The sequence below is a fragment of the Acomys minous genome (genome assembly GCF_964271855.1).
Source record: "Acomys minous genome assembly, chromosome: 6".
NCBI lineage: Eukaryota > Metazoa > Chordata > Mammalia > Rodentia > Muridae > Acomys > Acomys minous.
In genome coordinates this window covers 36,713,319-36,732,619 of record NC_140487.1, presented here as the reverse complement: position 1 = coordinate 36,732,619, position 19,301 = coordinate 36,713,319, and the positions used below count along the sequence as shown (strand labels likewise).

The window sequence follows — 19,301 nt, the reverse complement described above, 5'->3', positions numbered from 1 at the left end:
CGGTCCAAGATGGGTGTATATAGTTCAGTGATAGAGTGTTTACTTAGCAGTACTCAGGACGAAGAACAATAACAACAACAAAAAACCAATTTGGAAAAAACCCTTCACGGGTGAAAAGCATCACAATGCACATGGCCATATGGAGTAACTCTGCTACTGGCAGGAGAGTTCCAGACAACAGGAAAGGGAGCCTATCACACTTGGACTTTCTGTGCCTCCCAAGGCTCTGTAGTGAAGGACAATGAGACACACATAGTGCCAGCCAGCACTAGCAGAGCAGGAGTATCTGATGATAGGGGACTGAGGCCTGCTCAACAGTGCCCTGGAACGTTATCCTGACTAATAAATACTGCACAGCAGGAAACAGTGATCTGGAAGCACTCATTTCATTTTGAAATCTTTTATTTTTATTTTTTTTGAGGTGTCAATGAGTAATGCAAGCACAGGAAGTTCCTTCACTCTAGCCTCTTCGGCTCAATTGTACGTCATGTAGCGAGGAGTAGCGCTGAATTTGGCGTAGGACTTGATGACCTTATTTACAGCTTCCAAGAAATCCTTCTCTGTAGCAATTTTTCGCCGTGCTCGGATTGCAAACATGCCAGCTTCTGTGCAAACGCTTCGAATCTCTGCTCCTATCCAACACAGAGAAACAAAAAGAGTTAATTACAGCAGCCCAAAAGACTGACTGGCAGACAAACAATACTGCTCGCCACTTACCAGTGCTGTTTGGACACAGTCGGGCTAACAGCTCAAATCTAATGTCTCTTTCAACACTCATTGAGCGAGCATGAATCTTAAAGATGTGAGTCCGACCCTAAAAATAAAGGAATTCACATATATTAAAATGAAAATATAGCACAGAAAGACAAAACTTCAAAACCTTTTTTTCTAAAATAAGCTTTTTTAAACCTCTAAATCGGGTAAGCTGAACTCAATCTTCCTGTCCAGTCTCCCCGGCCTCATCAGCGCAGGATCCAAAGTGTCAGGTCGGTTGGTGGCCATCAGCACTTTGATGTTGCCTCGAGGATCAAAACCATCGAGCTGATTGATCAGTTCCAGCATGGTTCTTTGCACTTCATTGTCACCCCCAGCACCGTCATCGAACCGAGCCCCTGGGAAGATCAGAGAGAGGCACCTCATGTCCACGCAGGACCTGACAATGGCACACCCTGGCTCACAGCCTTCCCTTACAGCTTGGTGCACATCCTACTTTAAAGTTATAAACTAATTAGAAAGCAAAAGATACCAGAGCCAAACAAAATGAAACAGAAAATACACAAAAAACATGGAGTCTGTTTTGTGTTGGCCAACTCCTCCTGAGCTGTGTCCTCCTGGAGTCTGTATCCACTTGGTCCTCTTAGTGCTGAGATTTTGCCTGGATTGAACCTCGACAAATCTTTGCTTTAGGAAGAATTCCCCAAAACCCAGGCAGCGGTGGCACATGCCTTTAATGCCAGTGCTCAGGAGGCAGAGGCAGGTGGATCTCTGCAAGTTTGAGGCCAGGCTGGTCTATAGAGTGAGTTCCAGGGACAGCCAGAGAAACCTTGTCTCAAAAACCAACCCCCACCCCCCACCCCAGACAAAAAAAGGAAGACTAATTCACCATAAATTTTCTTAAGAGTTTTCTTTAAAGTGTCATTGAAGTTACTCCCTGTGGAAACTTTGTTCTGCAAACTAATCAAGAACGCTTCTGCAGGGGGAATTTTAAGATGGCAGCTACTGCCTTGGCTAGAGTCTCCAGGTAATAATAACCTGGAGAAAGCTAGAAAACAGCTATCCATAGGATATTAGGAGAATAGAGATGTCTCCAGGTAATAATCTAGGGAACTATCAGGATAATAGAGATGGCGCAGCAGTCAAGAGCGCTTGCTGTTCTTGCAGCAGCTCCACTACCCAAACCTTACAGATGGCTCACATCTGCCCACAACTCCAGCTCCGAGGTATGGACAAGCTCTCCTGGGCTATAGAGATGGCTCTGGGGTTAGAAGCATATTCGGTTCTGGCAGAAGACCCCTGAGTCAGTTCCCTAGAATCTATGTCCTGCATCAGGCCTGCCTGTAACTCCAGCTGTAGGGGGATTGGATGCCCTCTCTTGGCCTCATATCCCAGGGGACACTGCACTCCCACACACATCATTTAAAATAAATATAAATACTATAAGAGATTCTAAAAGCTAGAAAAAAGGCTGTACTCAGGGCAGCAACAACACTGGTAGGAGGCAATGGGAAAAACCTTCCTCAGCACTGGGTGTTCGGCGCAACTGACAAAGCAAGTCACTGCAAGTCACCATTTGAAAAAGACTTAAGCTGGGCACAGTGGTGTGTGTGTGTGCCTTTAATCCCAGCACTCTTGAGGCAGAGGCAGGTAGATTTCTGTGAGTTCAAGACCAGCCTGGCCTACAAAGCAAGTCCAGGACAGCCCAGGCTCTATTATACAAAGAAACCCTGTCTCTAAAAACAAAACAAATAAACAAACAAAAAAGGGCATGCTATGTTTGTGGCTCAGCAGCCCAAGAGCCCCTAAACCACACTTTTGGGAAACATTGCAAGTGTCACAAGACTATATACTGAAACCTGACCAAAAGAATACGCTAGCCTGTGGAAATGAACTCTGAGCCAAGGTGAAAACCTGGCCCTCAGGGGAATGGTGACAGACTAGGCGGTGCCTGGGGCAGTGGGAACAAGGAGGGGCTAGCCCTGGCACTGAGGAACCCCGAGGGGTGCACAACTGAGAGATGCCATCAGTTGAAGCTCCGCCCAAGGATGGAACAACATCTGTAACCTAACGTCTAAAAAGGTAAGACTAGAACTGCCATCACCAAGGAGCTCCCAAGGCACCAAGACCCTGGACCCAGTTTTCACATTTGATTCCACAGAGGATACGGAAAGGAAGGTCTTGGACTAAAAACAACAAGTACATCTAAGAGACTACTGGAAAAACTATGCTAGGACAGTAGTTAAGCAGAGTGTTGAGAAAACATCAAACACGACAAAAGCAGCAAAAACGACAGGACTCAATATACACCTTTCAATACTATCTCTGTGGGTTCAAGCCAGTCCTAGTTTATGTAAGTCTTTAAAATATCACTCAGGGATAACGAAATGGATCAGGAGCAAGGTGCCTACCACCACAAGCTTGACAATCTGAATTTGATCCCTGTGCCCCACGTGGTAGAAAGAGAGAATTGACCCCCACAGGTTGTCCTTTAACCACATGCATACTACCACACTATGCATGCACACTAGGGCATCTGCATATGCGCACGCGCACACACACACACACACACACTAAAAAGTAACGAAATTGATAAAATATCATTCATACCTCCAATGGCATCAATTTCATCAAAGAAAATAAGGCAGGCTTTTTTTGTCCTGGCCATTTCAAAAAGCTCACGAACCATTCGAGCTCCCTAATGAGAAAAATTGATTCATTATTACAGAGCTGATTTCAAAAATCTTTTCAAGTACAATAAATAAACTACAATAAGTAAACGACACACTTTTCCTCACTTTTTTAACAGCATTCTCATCTAAAGCCAAGTTTAGCTGGGCAAGGTGGCATACACTTGCAATACTAGCACTCAAGGAGTTTGAGTGCTATGAGTTCAAGGCCAGCCTGGTCTACAAAGTGAGTCCAGGACAACCAGGGCTACACAGAGAAACCCTGTCTCAAAAAAAAAAAATCCCCCCAAAAATGACTAAAGTTGGAGCCAGGCAGTGGCAGTGCGCTCAGGAGACAAAGGCAGGGGGATCTCTGAGTCCAAGGCTCGCCTTGTCTACAGAGCGAGTTCCACAACAACCAGGGCTGCACAGAGAAATCTGTCTCAAAAACATAAAAACAAAAAAAGACTGGTTTGTTACCTGAATTATCAAATTAATCTTGCTAGCCTCAACAATCATCACATAGGTTTCATGACTCTGTATCTATTAAACAGCACTAAGGTTCAGACTAGAAGTGGTCACATTAACATTCTTAAGTGAAGTAACATCAGCAAAAGTTGAAGAAATAGAAGTGTTTCATCTGTCCCTTGGAATTACTGATCAATGAATTTGATTAAGTTTTGATCAAAATATTAAACTTAAAATACATACTAAGTCATGTATCCCTTTTGGTAATCCTTAAGCATATTAAATAGTATGTTTCAGATACAATTTATATAGCCTTAGACTTTAAAGCTAAACACTTCTCTGGGTGTGGGTGTGGGTGTATAGATACCCCTGCCCACACAATGGACAATCCATGTGTCCTTTAAACCATAGAATACTTTCTCTGAGATAACATTCCATTTACCCAGCACTTCTGAGATTTTCACCTCACACACCAAGACTGCACTACAAGCCATCCTCTTTCTGGGTAGGAAACATGTTCATCAGAGTATAAAAGGTAGACTACATGGAATCATTTTTAAATTTTATGCAAATATCACAAATTTCTCACAGAGCTTTAATTCTGACAAATTCACTTTACCTCACCAACGTATTTCTGTACGAGCTCAGACCCAATAACTCGAATGAAGCAAGCGTCAGTCCGATTAGCAACTGCCCTAGCACAGAGTGTCTTGCCTGTGCCCGGGGGACCAAACAGCAGCACGCCCTTCGGAGGCTCAATCCCAAGGTTAACAAACCTCTCTGGCTGTGACAGAGACACAAAGTTTACACTTATCATTTCTGTATAATAAAAACATAAAATAATATGAAACAAGACTTTTATACAGAAACAATTTATATCTATAATTTGTATGCTTGACCTAAAATAACTTTACTTATTCTAAGACAGTATCTAAACTAAAATCATATCAATGCATCTAAATGACTTTTAAAAATACTTTAATATCCAACCTTAGCAACACATTTTCACTTTAAATAATTACAGTGCCTTTTAAAAAAATCCATTTATCTGGTATTCTGTGTTCCATTATTCTTCAAGATTGAACTTTTTTCTTTTGATGTTACCAGAAGAAATATTTTCTTGTAATAATAACAGACATACACTTAGCATATTGCTACAGGCCACACTCCTAATTTCCTTAGATTGATAAATACACCCAGCTACTTGATTCTTTTTGTTTGTTCTCTTCTGAAATTTAATCATCTTTCCATACCTCTACCCCATCAAAAGTTTTCATTAAGAAAAATAAAACAGTAGCTGAGCGTGAGGTACATATTTGTAATCCCAGCACTCAAGGAGGCCAAAGAGGCAGGCGGATCGCTGTAAACTCAAGGCCAGCCTGGTCTACAAAGTGAGTCCAGGACAGCCAGGGCGACACAGAAAAACCATGTCTCAAAAAAACAAAGTTGGGGCTGGAGAGATGGCTCAGAGGTTAAGAGCACAGTCTGTTCTTCCAGAGGTCCTGAGTTCAATTACCAGCATCCACATGGTGGCTCACAGCCATCTATAATGAGATCTGGTGCCCTCTTCTGGCCTGCAGGTATACATGCAGGCAGAGCACTCATGCATAAAATAAATAAATGAATCTTTAAATAAAAAACACAGGTGTACACACACACACACACACACACACACACACACACACACACGGAAAGAAGGAAGGAAAAGCATTCAAAAGCTATGGAAAACACAAGCAGTGTTAGTGCTCACGACAAAGCAGATGTCTTCACAAATGAGACACTCAGCTACTTACATGGAGGAGAGGAGTTTCAACTACTTCTCGCAATTTCTCAATCTGTTCCTTACAGCCACCAACATCACTGTATGTGACATCAGGTTTTTCCTCCACCTACGAGAGAAAAATTATACAACATACTTATAGACTTTTTAGTGGCAGACTTAGTACCATAAAAACCAGTCTGTAACAACAATGTTGATGAAAGGGCGTTAGAACTATCTGCTATATGTTACACCACCAGAACTATTTGTTGTGCTACATCCTATGACAGTAATATAGCCTCCCAAATATAATGTTTGGTAACTTTTCAGTGCATAACCTACATTAGCTACTTAAAAGCTTCAAACTCAAGCCAGCTAGTGGTGGTGCACGCCTTTATTATTTATTTATTTATTTATTTATTTATTTATTTATTTGGTTTTTTTAAGACAAGGTTTCTCTGTGTAACAGCTCTGGCTGTCCTGGAACTCGCTCTGTAGACCAGGCTGGCCTTGAACTCACGGAGATCCGCCTGCCTCTGCCTCCCAGTACATGTGTTTAAGCCTAGCACTTAGGAGGTAGAGGCATGCAGATCTCTGTGAATTCGAGGCCTGCCTGGCCTACAAATTGAGTCCAGGACAGCCAAGGCTACACAGAGAAACTCTGTCTTGAAAAAACAAAACAAAACAAACAAAAAAGCTTCAAACTTTTTGGAATAAATACAATTGGTTTTTTTTCTTTGGTTTAGGGTTTCGTTTGTTTTAATGAGATAGGCTTTCACTCCATGCTAGCATGGCAATCTTTCTGCCTAAGCCTCCTAAATGCTGGGATTACAGATAAGAGTCACTATACCTGGCTTGCAATTATATTAAAGCCATGCCAACCCCTCTCCTCAAGTTTCTTACCTGCATCATGGTAACTGTTGGGTCAATCTTAGGAGGTAGTGGAATGTGAATTTGGTATTTATTTCTGTCCACACTAAGGAAGAAAATATAAAAACCAAAGACAAAAGATGTTCTTTAAGTTTTAGAAGACTTTTTCTGACTTGTGTTGATCTTTAAAGCCATGTTATAAGTAGGCAAAAAAGATCCAGTCCCAGAAGTTAGGAAGAGAAAAGTTACAAAGAGTGAGGTACTTTGTATTCTATAGACATTAAGTCAATCCTCCTTAGTTCTTCTCAAGCAAGTACCACATCCACCTTAGCTGCACATCTTTAGTTAGGCTGCACATCAGGCTATGCATAAGAGCAATAGTGGGAGTGGGAAGGCTACTGTGGTATGAAGCCAGGGAGTTCACAAAAACGAAAGATGGCAAGTTGTGCTAAGCATCTTCATACTACATGGCCTTATGTTTACTCACTCAAATCAAGTTATGGTATGACCTTACCCAACTCTCATCCCCTCTTCAATGTCAGTCGGTGCCACCTGGTCACTGAGGTCCACCACAAACTTGGCAAACTGCTTCACATTGATAATGTATTTTGGGTCCTCTGAGTCAGCATTGATGATCTTCGTGCATCTAACATAGCAAAAGGCTTCGTGAGAGTAAGGAACCTAAACCACCAAGAGTGAGTTCAAGTAAGTGATTCCTTCCAGGGTGTGCCATGTAACACAGCGAAGTGCAGGCCAGAGCTGCAGTCACTGGGCCACTGCCCAACCCTAGCTGAGCCATAAACACATCAGATGATACCCTTCTCCAGAAAAAACCATTAGTGGTTCTTGAGTTTGACTTTCCTTCTCATGTCCCTTTGTTGTCAGTGACACCTTTTGTCTTAGATGACTTTGCTTTTCATTTTCCCTGTGTCTTGTATCAAATTCAGTAATTATGTGTTTTCATTTCTTCATGGGTTCACACTTTAAATCCATTTTAAAAAAAGATTTATTTATTTATTATTATGTATACAGTGCTCTGCCTGCATGTACATCTGCAGGCCAGAGGAGAGCATCAAATCACATTAGAGATGGTTGTAAGCCACCATGTGGTTGCTGGGAATTGAATTCAAGACCTCTGGAAGAGCAGTCAGTGCTCTTAACCACTGAGCCATCTCTCCAGCCCCCTTTAAATCCATTTTTGTTACTGTTTTTTGTTTTGTTTTGTGTTTCGAGACAGGGTTTCTCTGTGTAGCCCTGGCTGTCCTGGAACTTGCTCTGTAGACCAGGCTGGGCTTGAACTCAGAGATCCACCTGTCTCTGCCTCCCAAATGCTGGAATTAAAGGAGTGGTTTGTTGTTATTTTTAATTTGAAAACATTCACTTTCTGAGAGATCTGGTAAAAGTTAACATATAATACCATGTGTATCCAAGTATGTACTAAAGAAAATAGAATATAGAATTTGTATTAGGCAGCTATTGAATAAACATATTAACAAATACAGAGAAATACAAAACAGAGTGTGCATGTTGACAGAACTAAAGGAGGAGTATTTTATGTACAGCATATGAGACAAGTCTGTTTTCCTTTGCCAGGCAAGGCCTTCTAAGGGAGAATTAAGTGTCTGATTAATTTAGCTGACCAACCTGCTGCTCCATAGGCACAGAGGTAGAATTTGGTATTATTAACCATGGAGAAGGTAGTGGGGTTGTTAGGGAGGGCGGGGGCTATGTTCATTTGTTTTTTGGTTTAAGACACGGTCATAATAAGTACCTGAGGCTGGCATCAGACATGTGATGAGCCTCCTAATGCAGCCTCGAGTGCTAGGTCATAGGTGTGGACCACCATGATCTACCACCATGGCTGGTTAATCCATTTAAAAAGTAGATGGGGTATGTTTTCCCATACCTATAATTCCAACACTTGGAAGTGGAGGAGAGGCAGGAGGATCATTACAAGTCTGAGACCAGTCTAGGCTACAGAGTGAGAGCCCATCTTTAAAAAAAGAAAGAAATGTATATAGAAACTTTCACTTACAAACACCTTCAACAGCCTATTCTTCCTTAGAAGCTGTAAAAATGCTAGAAGAACCAGTCAAAAATCAGTATTTTAGAAACCTGGAAATTACTAAGGGATGAAGACAATAGGATTTTTTCTTTTCTTTTTCTTTTTTTCTTTTTTTGGTAGCTCATGAGGCTCAGTGGGAAAAGGTGCTTATTGCCAAGCCTGATGATCCGAGTTTGATTTCTGTACATGTGGCATCTCATTAGAATGAACAATTAAATCTTCCCCCCCTCCACGCTGTAAGAAGCCTGACCACCACCAGCCTCAGGGCTGTGGTGATGGCCAGGAGGACCAGAGCCCTGGCAGTTCCTAGAGCAGCAGCAGCACCCAGCGTCCCGAGTCCAAACTCGGAGAGGCGTCACGCATGTGCCTGGCCTGCTGCTCACTCAGACAGAGCCTGTCTTTATCTAAGCGGACTCCAAGCTTAGTTGGGAAACATCAGCTGGGAATCTAAGAAAAGCGACCGGCCAGTTATTTATCATCAGCTGAGCAAACAAGAGACTAACAAAAACAAAAATAAAAGTAACAGCAAGCACAGACAATAACCAACACTGGGAAAGGGGGAACCTCATTTCCAGAGTTGAGGTATTACAGTGGCCAGCTCTTTTTCCTTTTTGATTCCACTGTTGATGAATAAACCCAGGGCCTTCTGTATGCTAAGCAAAAGCCATTACTGAAACACTCCCCAGTCAGATGAAAAACTGTAACACATCAAAAGAAGCAAGAAATAAATCATGGAGGCTGGAGAGATGGCTCAGAGGTTAAGAGCACTGACTGCTCTTCTAGAGGTCCTGAGTTCAATTCCCAGCAACCACATGGTGCCTCACAACCATCTACAATGTGATCTGGTGCCCTCTTCTGGCATGCAGGTGCACCTCTGGAAGGTCTCATTACAGATGATTGTGAGCCACCATGTGGTTGCTGGGAATTGAACTCAGGACCTTTGGAAGAGCAGGCAGTGCTCTTAACCTCTGAGCCATCTCTCCAGCCCCGATCATCTCAATCTTTATGATCATACTTCACATATTTTTAATAATTACTTGAGATACCGAATCTTATTTCAAGATGCTTGTAGAAAACTTTATTTATGAAATGTAAAACAATTTTTTTTTCTTAAACTACTGTCATTAGTCCAGAACTCTAAAATGTGCTTGGAAATAAAGATAGATTCCCAAGGAGAACTCGCATACCTCGCAACCTGCAAAGGCTGCTCACTCTGTAGTGTCTGTTTATCTGCAGCCAAATCCCACAGGGCTGGTGGGGCCAGGCCAGTGTCAGACTCCTTAATACCTACAAAGAGACAGATGACAAAATTCAGCAAAATGTAGTGTATCACTAAAAGAGAGTATTAAATGTGGTTAGATTTCTTAAGATTTAAAAAAAATCTGTAATTCATAATTTAACTTCAAATTTTACTTAAAACTTGTATTTAAAAATATGCCAGGTTTGGTGGCGCACGCCTTTAATCCCAGCACTTAGGCAGCAGAGGCAGGGATCCCTGTGAGTTCGAGGTCAGCCTGATCTACAAGATGAGTCCAGGACAGAGAAATCCTGTCTCATAAAACAAAACAAAACAAAATAAAAAATTGTAGCACCATAAGCAATTCATATAAAGAAAGGGAGCTGGGATAATACATACCAGTGAGCTCATTGATTTTTTTGAGAAGCTGTTGAATGTCATCCTCAACCTGCTTGATCTGCCTGGAGTAAGTGCTCTGGCCCTAGGTGTAAAGATCAGTTTAGTGAGAACAGCTAAACATCAGCAGTTTACTAATGTCAGACACAACTTGTAGCAACACAGCCCTACCCGCCTTACTGTATCAGAGTCTAGGGAGTGAGCAGAGGAGGGAGACCATTACAGACATGATCTTCAGCAGTTCCCTGTGCATTTACAGACTCAGCCTGTGGCTGATCTGCACCTTACTAAGTTCCCCTGGCTTGCCCAACTGTGGCAATCCTGAGTGCTGGTGAGACGTGAGCCCACCACAGCTAGCTGAAAAGCAGTGCTTCTATACATTTACATGTTCCATTTCCAATCTAATTTTGTCACATACATTTTAATTACAGCAACCATTTACACAAGTCACTTCAAATATCCATGAGTATTTTACCACTCACTATTAGAGGCTGCATAAGATCAGGAGCGAGTTGAAGCATGCTGCACACCTATTCTGTGGTCATCTAGACACTTTGGGCAGGGAGCCCTTCTTCTTTTTTTTTTTTTAAGATGTATTTATTTATTATTATGTATACAGTGCTCTGCTTGCATGTACACCTCCATGCCAGAAGAGGGCATCAGATCACATTATAGATGGCTGTGAGCCACTATGTGGTTGCTGGGAATTGAACTCAGGACTTCTAGAAGAACAGCCAGTGCTCTTAACCTCTGAGCCATCTCTCCAGCCCCAAGCCCTTCTTAATTAATGTGAACACTTTGATATTCCCTGATAATCAGTTTAGAGAGACAAAACAAAAAACAATTTTTGTTTAAATACAAAACAAAACGTTCAAGGCATTTAAAAGACTTACGTAAGTTTTCAACAAGGCGATATCCCCTTCATCCAGAGCTAAAACAAAACAGAAACAATACATGATGCTAAGTTCAACAAGAGAGGGCAGATGGTCAACTCTTCTGCTCAAATCAAAGTTTTAACTGAGTTCCAAAAACTGAGTAAGAATGGAGAAGAGGGAATAAATTACACACAAGATTACTATTTTATATACCTTATATCCTGCACAAATAAAATATACCCGTATGGACCTTGGTTAAATAATCCTGCTATACCTGTACAATGAAATACAAAGCAGAAGATGTCAGTGATGGTGGTAGTGGCGGTACATGCTTTTAATTCCAGCACTTGGGAAGCAGAGGCAGGAGAATCTCTGAATTTAAGGCCAGCCTGGTCTATAGAGAGAGGTCCAGGACAGCTAGGCCACACAGAGAAAACCAAAGAAAAAACAAAGAAAAAAAATACAAAGCAGCCATGAAAATGATTACAGTTCTTGTCGGGTGTGGTGGTGCAGGTCTTTAATCCGAGCACTCCGGAGGCCGAGGCAAAGCGGATCGCTGTGAATTCAAGGCCAGCCTGGTCTACAAATTGAGTCTAGGATAGCCAAGGCTACACAGAGAAACCCTGTCTCAAAAAACAAAAAACAAACAAGCAAAAGATTACAGTTCTGGGCTGGAGAGATGGCTCAGAGGTTAAGAGCACTGACTGCTCCTCCAGAGGTCCTGAGTTCAATTCCCAGCAACCACATGGTGGCTCACAACCATCTATAATGTAGCCTGATGCCCCCTTCAGGCCTGCAGGTGTATATGTGTACCACTGTATAAATAATAAATAAATAAATCTTTAAAAAAAAAAAGATTACAGTTCTTATAGAAGGCCATTCAAATATTATCTAGTCAAATAAGGTTAAAATATTGAAACTACATACATTTGTCTTCATACAGAAAATCTTTTTGAAGTCTACAAAGAGGAGTCTTAGTTGGTGAGTATCTAAATGTTATCAGTGGTTATCTGGTATTATAAATGATTTATGGGGCTGGAGAGATGGCTCAGAGGTTAAGAGCACTGACTGTTCTTCCACAAGTCATGAGTTCAATTCCCAGCAACCACATGGTGGCTCACAACCATCTATTAACGTGATCTGATGCCCTCCTCTGGCCTGCAGATGTACATGCAGGCAGAGCACTGTATACATAATAATAATAAATAAATCTTAAAAAAAATAAATGATTTACAGTCTATCTGTAAATGATGCAGAGTCTATACTTCTTTAATGGTACATTGTACATTGTGAATTTGCATAGTCACTAAAAGGTAACTATGATTCAGAAGTCAATGCCCACGTGCTTCTGTGGGCATTCAAGAGCATGAGCCTTTCCTTCTACAAGCAGTGGTTCAGCATTTGTTAATTCACCATTTGTAAGACCTTACAGAATATGTTTTCTATGGCTATCAACTACCAACCACAGAGGCTGATGAGCTGTCTTAGGGGTTAAGAGCACTGAGGCTGGATTTCAGCATCATCACAAGTTGCTCATCATCATCTGCAACTCCAGTTTCAGGGCATATAAGGCTGTCTTCTGGCCTCTAGGTACCAGGCACACATGCGTTACACATACATACATGCAAGCAAATCACCCATAAACTAGTGTTTTTTAAACCAACTGTCCATATTTTCAAGAGAAGCTTTTCAGTCTGGAACAGTCTCCATAGGGAGGAAGGCTCTTTTCTAAGTGAAACAAGAAAAAGCATGCTTAGTTAACAGCCCTGGAGCAGTCTCAGTGAAGCGGTGTTCTTCTCAGGAGCTATGAGACCTGGGTAGTGGAGGCTTAGGGTACTGCTGAGGCAGTCCTTGAGTGCCAGGATGGGTCTGTGAAGACCACAGCACACTTGAACATTACAAAACTGTTATCTTGCTGGGAGCAGTGGTGCACGCCTTTAATCCCAGCACTCAGAAGGCGGAGGCAGGTGGATCTCTGAGAATGAGTTCCAGGACAGCCAAAACTATAGAGAAATCCTGTCTTACAAAAACAACAACAACAAAAATAAAATTTATAAAAAAGGAGGAAAGAAAGGAAGGGTGAAAGGAAAGAAGGAAGAAGAGAAGGAAGGAAGGAAGGAAGGAAGGGGAGAAGGAAGGAAGGAAGGAAGGGGAGAAGGAAGGAAGGAAGGAAGGAAGGGGAGAAGGAAGGAAGGAAGGAAGGAAGGGGAGAAGGAAGGAAGGAAGGAAGGGGAGAAGGAAGGAAGGAAGGAAGGGGAGAAGGAAGGAAGGAAGGAAGGAAGGAAGGAAGGGGAGAAGGAAGGAAGGAAGGAAGGAGAGAAGGAAGGAAGGAAGGAAGGAAGGAGAGAAGGAAGGAAGGAAGGAGAGAAGGAAGGAAGGAAGGAAGGAGAGAAGGAAGGAAGGAAGGGGAGAAGGAAGGAAGGAAGGAAGGAAGGAAGGGGAGAAGGAAGGAAGGAAGGAAGGGGAGAAGGAAGGAAGGAAGGAAGGAAGGAAGGGGAGAAGGAAGGAAGGAAGGAAGGAGAGAAGGAAGGAAGGAAGGAAGGAAGGAGAGAAGGAAGGAAGGAAGGAGAGAAGGAAGGAAGGAAGGAAGGAGAGAAGGAAGGAAGGAAGGAAGGAAGGAAGGAGAGAAGGAAGGAAGGAAGGAGAGAAGGAAGGAAGGAAGGAAGGAGAGAAGGAAGGAAGGAAGGAAGGAAGGAAGGAGAGAAGGAAGGAAGGAAGGAAGGGGAGAAGGAAGGAAGGAAGGAAGGAAGGAAGGGGAGAAGGAAGGAAGGAAGGAAGGAAGGAAGGAGAGAAGGAAGGAAGGAAGGAAGGAAGGAGAGAAGGAAGGAAGGGGAGAAGGAAGGAAGGAAGGAAGGAGAGAAGGAAGGAAGGAAGGAAGGGGAGAAGGAAGGAAGGAAGGAAGGAAGGAGAGAAGGAAGGAAGGGGAGAAGGAAGGAAGGAAGGAAGGAGAGAAGGAAGGAAGGAAGGAAGGGGAGAAGGAAGGAAGGAAGGAAGGAGAGAAGGAAGGAAGGAAGGAAGGGGAGAAGGAAGGAAGGAAGGAAGGAAGGAAGGGGAGAAGGAAGGAAGGAAGGAAGGAGAGAAGGAAGGAAGGAAGGAAGGGGAGAAGGAAGGAAGGAAGGAAGGGGAGAAGGAAGGAAGGAAGGAAGGGGAGAAGGAAGGAAGGAGAGAAGGAAGGAAGGAAGGAAGGAAGGAAGGAGAGAATGGCTGGATGCTCAATCCCTAGCTCTGAAAATGAAACAGGAAAAAGAAAAGAAACAGGATTGGAAAAACCTGGAGAGTAAGAATATGAAGGACCCTTTGTGGGTGCCACAGTCTGGGGAGTAGGGACTACAGACATGGACTCTGGCCCCCCAGTGTTGATTGCTTCCCCCTGGCTGGGTGGCCTTGCCAGGCCACAGAGGAAGAGGACACAGGTAGTACAGATGTTTTCTTCAAGGTTGCCAAATACAAATAGCCAAAACACTATGAATTTATATAATCCCTGATTATTTTGCAGTTCTTCTTGCTGTAGGTAGTTTCTTGTGTATATGTGTAATAATACAAATGTATATGTAAAAAAAGAGAAAAGCAGATTGTAAAGCACACAGCAGCATACTACACTGGGAGTCAAGGGAGAGGAGAACCAAACACAGTACACAGGCGTGGCGCCTGGGAACACAGTGCACAGAAACTGGTTGGTAGCGACAGGTACCTATTTCCATCTCAATCTTCCTCAGCTTCAGGTATCGCTCCCTGTGGGAGGAGAGTTTGCAGAGTGGCTGGACCACTGTACTTTGGAAGCCTGGTTACAAGTTTGCCTTTGGCTGGTAGCTGAAAACTTGGGTTTGGGGAATTTTGATTATTCCAGAACTGACAGAGTAGTTCACTGTGCCCAAACTATTTTCACAAAGAACAGTTTATGCAGAATACCAACTTCCTTCTGAGAGTCTGCAATTTTGCTATGTACTGGCCAAAACCTGCCTAGATAGTCACCTCCAGTAAAAATACTGGCTTTGGCACTGAGTCTCCAACATTCTTCCTTGATGGGCAATTATTTTATACATGCCATCGTATCTTGCTGTTGAGACAATCAGGAGCATATATCCATGCCATTCTTACTCCTGGTTCCCTCTGTTCCTCTGTCCATGTCCTCTGTCCCCTTTGTCTTTGCAGATTTTGCTTTGTATCTATCCACAGTGAAGTCACAGTCACAACTATAACTGCCTAAGTCCCATGATGCAGCCTACGAACTTTAGAATCTAAAAATTCTTGAGAGTCCCTCACACAGCAGCATATCCCAGTGTGGCAATCCAGAAGGCAGAGAAATTGGACAGGAGAGTTTCAGTGCCAACATGAAGTCAAAAAGATTAAGCGAGTGCCAAGTGACCCTGTCCTTCTGGTCTTGGCTACCACCAGCCTCAACAAAGACGCAGGGCATCTACGTCTCACTAAACACATCAAGCTCTTTGACAACACGATCCAGGAGGTGTGTGGCTTTATGAATGATGTTTCTCAAGCTCCAAGAACAAACAGAACTCAAGTTCATCGAGAAGGTAGGGATGCACCAAGGGGAAGCAGTGAGGAGCTGAGCAGCCTACTAGTGGCCCCAAGGGAAGCAGCTACCCAGGGCCGATCCACCCTGCCTGTCATCTCCCACAGTCAACCTCTATGAACTGGAGAGAGAGAGAAGAAAAAAGGTTCACTGATATCTGAGAAGAGACAGCTCCAGATGTGAATGGATGAAGTTACCAGAAAGAAAAGGCGGAAGATAAGCAATAAAGCTTAGTTAGAGAAGCCTAGTAGGGCCCAGCACTACCTAGTAAAGCAGCAGACACAGGACAACAGAAGTCGTCTCTGTTCAGAGTCACTGTATGAGACATAGTGAGTGGAGACTAATGTAATGTATAAGATGGATATCTATTTCATGCCACAAGTACAATTATTTCCAAACTACACTGGAGGAAACATCAATTTAGGCCATTTGTTATTGCATGGCCAGTTAGTAAGAACCAGTGTCAAGATTTACATCTAGGTCCTCCTAACACCAAGCGCATCCTTTCAGCTGTTTAGCCAATAAAAGAAGAAAGGAATAGAAAGGAAGGAAGGAGGGAGAGAAAATGCAAGACAGGGAGGGAAGGGAGAAGAGACAATGAAAAAGAAAGTGGGTTGTAGAGTGTAAACAAAGAACAGGTTTTCTCAACTGTATGTTTTTTAGGACAAAATAGATTGCTAGCGTATTTACAGAAATAAAGGAGAAAATTCTGTAGAGACAAAAACAGGAGCAGTGACCAAGTCCTGGGGGAGAAAGGGAGAGGTAAGACCAGGACCAGAGATGAGGAAAGCGTTGGCAGAAACCGGCATCACGTTCTCAGAGGCAGACCTGAGTGACAGGTGACACAGAGGAGAACTCTTGGGGGAAGGTGAGGAGTCACCAGGCAGGAACACAGGAGCTGTACTGAGGCTTGAAGAAGAGGTGAAAGGTCAGACTGAGACAACTCGGCAAACCAAGTGGGGTCAGCAGTCACAAGGCAATAATCACCGGGGGGTGGGGGGGTGGGGGGGGGTGGTGGTGGTGGTGGTGGTGGTGGTGTATGTGTGAGAACTGAAGTAACTTGATCAACAAGACTGAACTAACTTGAACAATGTTTCTTCCTAGCAGCAGAAAGAGACTCGACACAATGAAGTTCCCAGAATTTAAAAAGGCAGAGCAAAAGGTATGAGGTAAAAGGGTCTGCCGTTTTAGAGGTGAGAATGGCAGCTAAGAGCCATCACCTTCTAAGATGCGGATGAGGAGCAAAGTCGCCAGAAGTCAGGGGATCCCACTGCTGGAGAGAACTCAAAGTGATGACACAGAACCAAGATAGGAGCCAAAGAACCCGGGGCTTGAAATCGCGGCAGCCTCAGAGAGAGGCTTAAATCAAATAAAGCCATGTATCGCCCAGGCTACCTTAGGAAGAGCATTTCATTTCTCTAGCACTGACCCATCATCTGACACCTAGAGATCTCTCTACCTTCACAGTGTCTCTGTAAAGACCATGGAGGACACACATGAAATCCAACACACTTTACTCATACTTGAACTCCAAAATAACCTAATTCCTTTATAAAATACCATATCCAGAGAAAGACATGGGTTACTATAAACAAATACAAACTTTCTAAGTTTTCCAATCGGTGCTGAGTGCCTCTGAAACTTTCTGCAGCATAAAACACTTTCAAGGGGAGTGACAAAGTGAGTGAAGATAAAAGAAAAAAAATGCTTTCTTGCCGGCAGTGGTGGTGCATGCCTTTAATCCCAGCACTCGGGAGGCAGAGGCAGACGGATCGCTGTGAGTTCAAGGCCAGCCTGGTCTACAAAGTGAGTCCAGGACAGTCAAGGCTACACAGAGAAACCCTGTCTCGAAAAACAAAACAAAACAAACAAACAAAAAACCTTTCTTTAGGGAAGAGGCATCAATGGTGAAGGATGGGTGAGTTTGCTGCGGTTCTTAAGAAAGGGAAGAGTGAGACATCAAAACACTGAAAAATAGTTTTTAAAGTAAAAAAAAAAAGTTGAAAACATGGCATGAGATTAGAGTAGAAAAAAGCGGAGGTGGGGGGCCGTTTACTACATTGAAAATGTTGACCACATCTCACGAACTGAAAGAAAAAAAAAATGTCAACAAGTCTAGGCTCTATGGGGAGTAACTGGCAAAATGACAACCCTGCTCCTGCCTCTAGAATTCAGACAACAACTTCCATGTGGTAATTTACATGACACGGTCATTTATAGACTGGAACATTCGAAATCTCCATCAATGATTAAATGTTTTTGTACATCCATAACACGGGACATTTTGTATATCGAGCCAAGCACCTGCCATCATAAATCTCTAAATTCAAGATGCTGATATAGGGCAAGATCCATTATGACACACACACACACACGCACGCACGCACGCACGCACGCACACACACACACACACACGCACACACTTCCATGTGTATTTAAAAATATCTAGGAAGAAAAGTAAAATGACAGTTCATTGCTTGGCTGGAATCCGCACTGGTTGGAATGTGAGGACAAGAACGAGAGACTTTCTCTCTTCTGACTCCAGTTGCGAGCAGTTTCAGGACTGTCGCCAGGCTGCGGTAGCACCGAGCTGGGGAGGCGGGGATTGGGGCCGAGAGGAAAAACTCAAACCCCGCTAGGCTGCCCACTTTTTTTTGGAAGCCTGCAAGGCCACACTGGAGACCAAGTTTAAAGCCTGATAAAATATCGATTGAAAAAAAAAAACCTGATTAAAAATAACCTGTGAGCAGGAGAAGACTGCAGAGCTTTTAGCGAGTAAGGAAGAGCCGGGGCTGCGGCCCACGCCCGTCACCGCTCGGGTCCAAGGCGGCCAGAGCAGCGAGCCGGCGGGAAGCCCGCGTCTCTGCGGTGCCAGCGCTGGTCGCCCCCGGGTTGGGAGCTCGAGCAGGAGGTCCTCTCACCTCGGATGGGCTTGTCGTCCTTCTCATCCTCTTTGGTTTTCCGCTGGTCTGCACCTAGGTAATCCGGCATTTTAGAAGGCCCCGAGAGTTCCCGGCGTCTCACGGATTACACAGCACCTTCCTCGCTTCCGGTGGTGTCTTCCCTTTTCTTCCCCACCGGAAGTAGCTCAGCGCTCGGGCGCCCATTTACACTGCGCCTAGGGCCTGAGGAGACTGGCTGGCTGGAAATTTGTGCTCAAACCCGGACTTCAGGAAGGATTGATTACCTGTTGGGAGACGTCTGTTCACCCCGCTCCCTCAGCAAGCCCGAACAGGAACTTCCAAGATTAGCTCTGGCTTAGTTGATGAGTTTAAATCTTGATTTAGACATTAATAAATAACACACACACACAAATAAATAAATAATACACACAATCGGTAATTTATTAAATCGCCAACATTTAATTTCCTCTTTACCTCACAAGATTGGGAAGACACTGAATAACTGTAAGATGCTCAGCATTTCAGACACAGCTGGTAGCTGGATCTACAAATAAAAGGAAGGTAATGCATTTCTGTTGGGAAATGTGCATCCAGGTTATACAAAGAACTGTAATTTAACAAGAAAACACTCTAGTTTTTATACTGGGAAGGGAGGGGAGTTTAAAAGATAGGGGGAAAGGAAGCGGCTAAAGACCTTGGACAGATACTTCCCCAAAGGATATACGCAACTGTCAACAAGCGAACAGAAAAGATGTTCTACCATGGAAAATGCATATCAAAAGCACATTATTCCTTAGGATGGCTGCGTTTTTTC

General features: G+C 43.4%; 1 protein-coding gene across 1 annotated transcript; it reads right to left on the bottom strand.

The window, feature by feature from the left end:
- Nucleotides 1-384: 384 nt before the first annotated feature.
- PSMC2 (proteasome 26S subunit, ATPase 2) lies at nucleotides 385-18,663 on the bottom strand. The gene is made up of 12 exons (XM_084787294.1): nucleotides 18,506-18,663; nucleotides 11,072-11,109; nucleotides 10,182-10,263; nucleotides 9,733-9,832; nucleotides 6,995-7,126; nucleotides 6,514-6,586; nucleotides 5,645-5,740; nucleotides 4,471-4,635; nucleotides 3,325-3,412; nucleotides 910-1,112; nucleotides 718-814; nucleotides 385-632 (listed from the first exon to the last, which is right to left on the bottom strand). The coding sequence occupies exons 1-12, from the start codon at nucleotides 18,573-18,575 to the stop codon at nucleotides 475-477; spliced, it is 1,302 nt and encodes a 433-aa protein (XP_084643420.1). The 5' UTR covers nucleotides 18,576-18,663; the 3' UTR covers nucleotides 385-474.
- Between the last annotated feature and the right edge of the window lie 638 nt (nucleotides 18,664-19,301).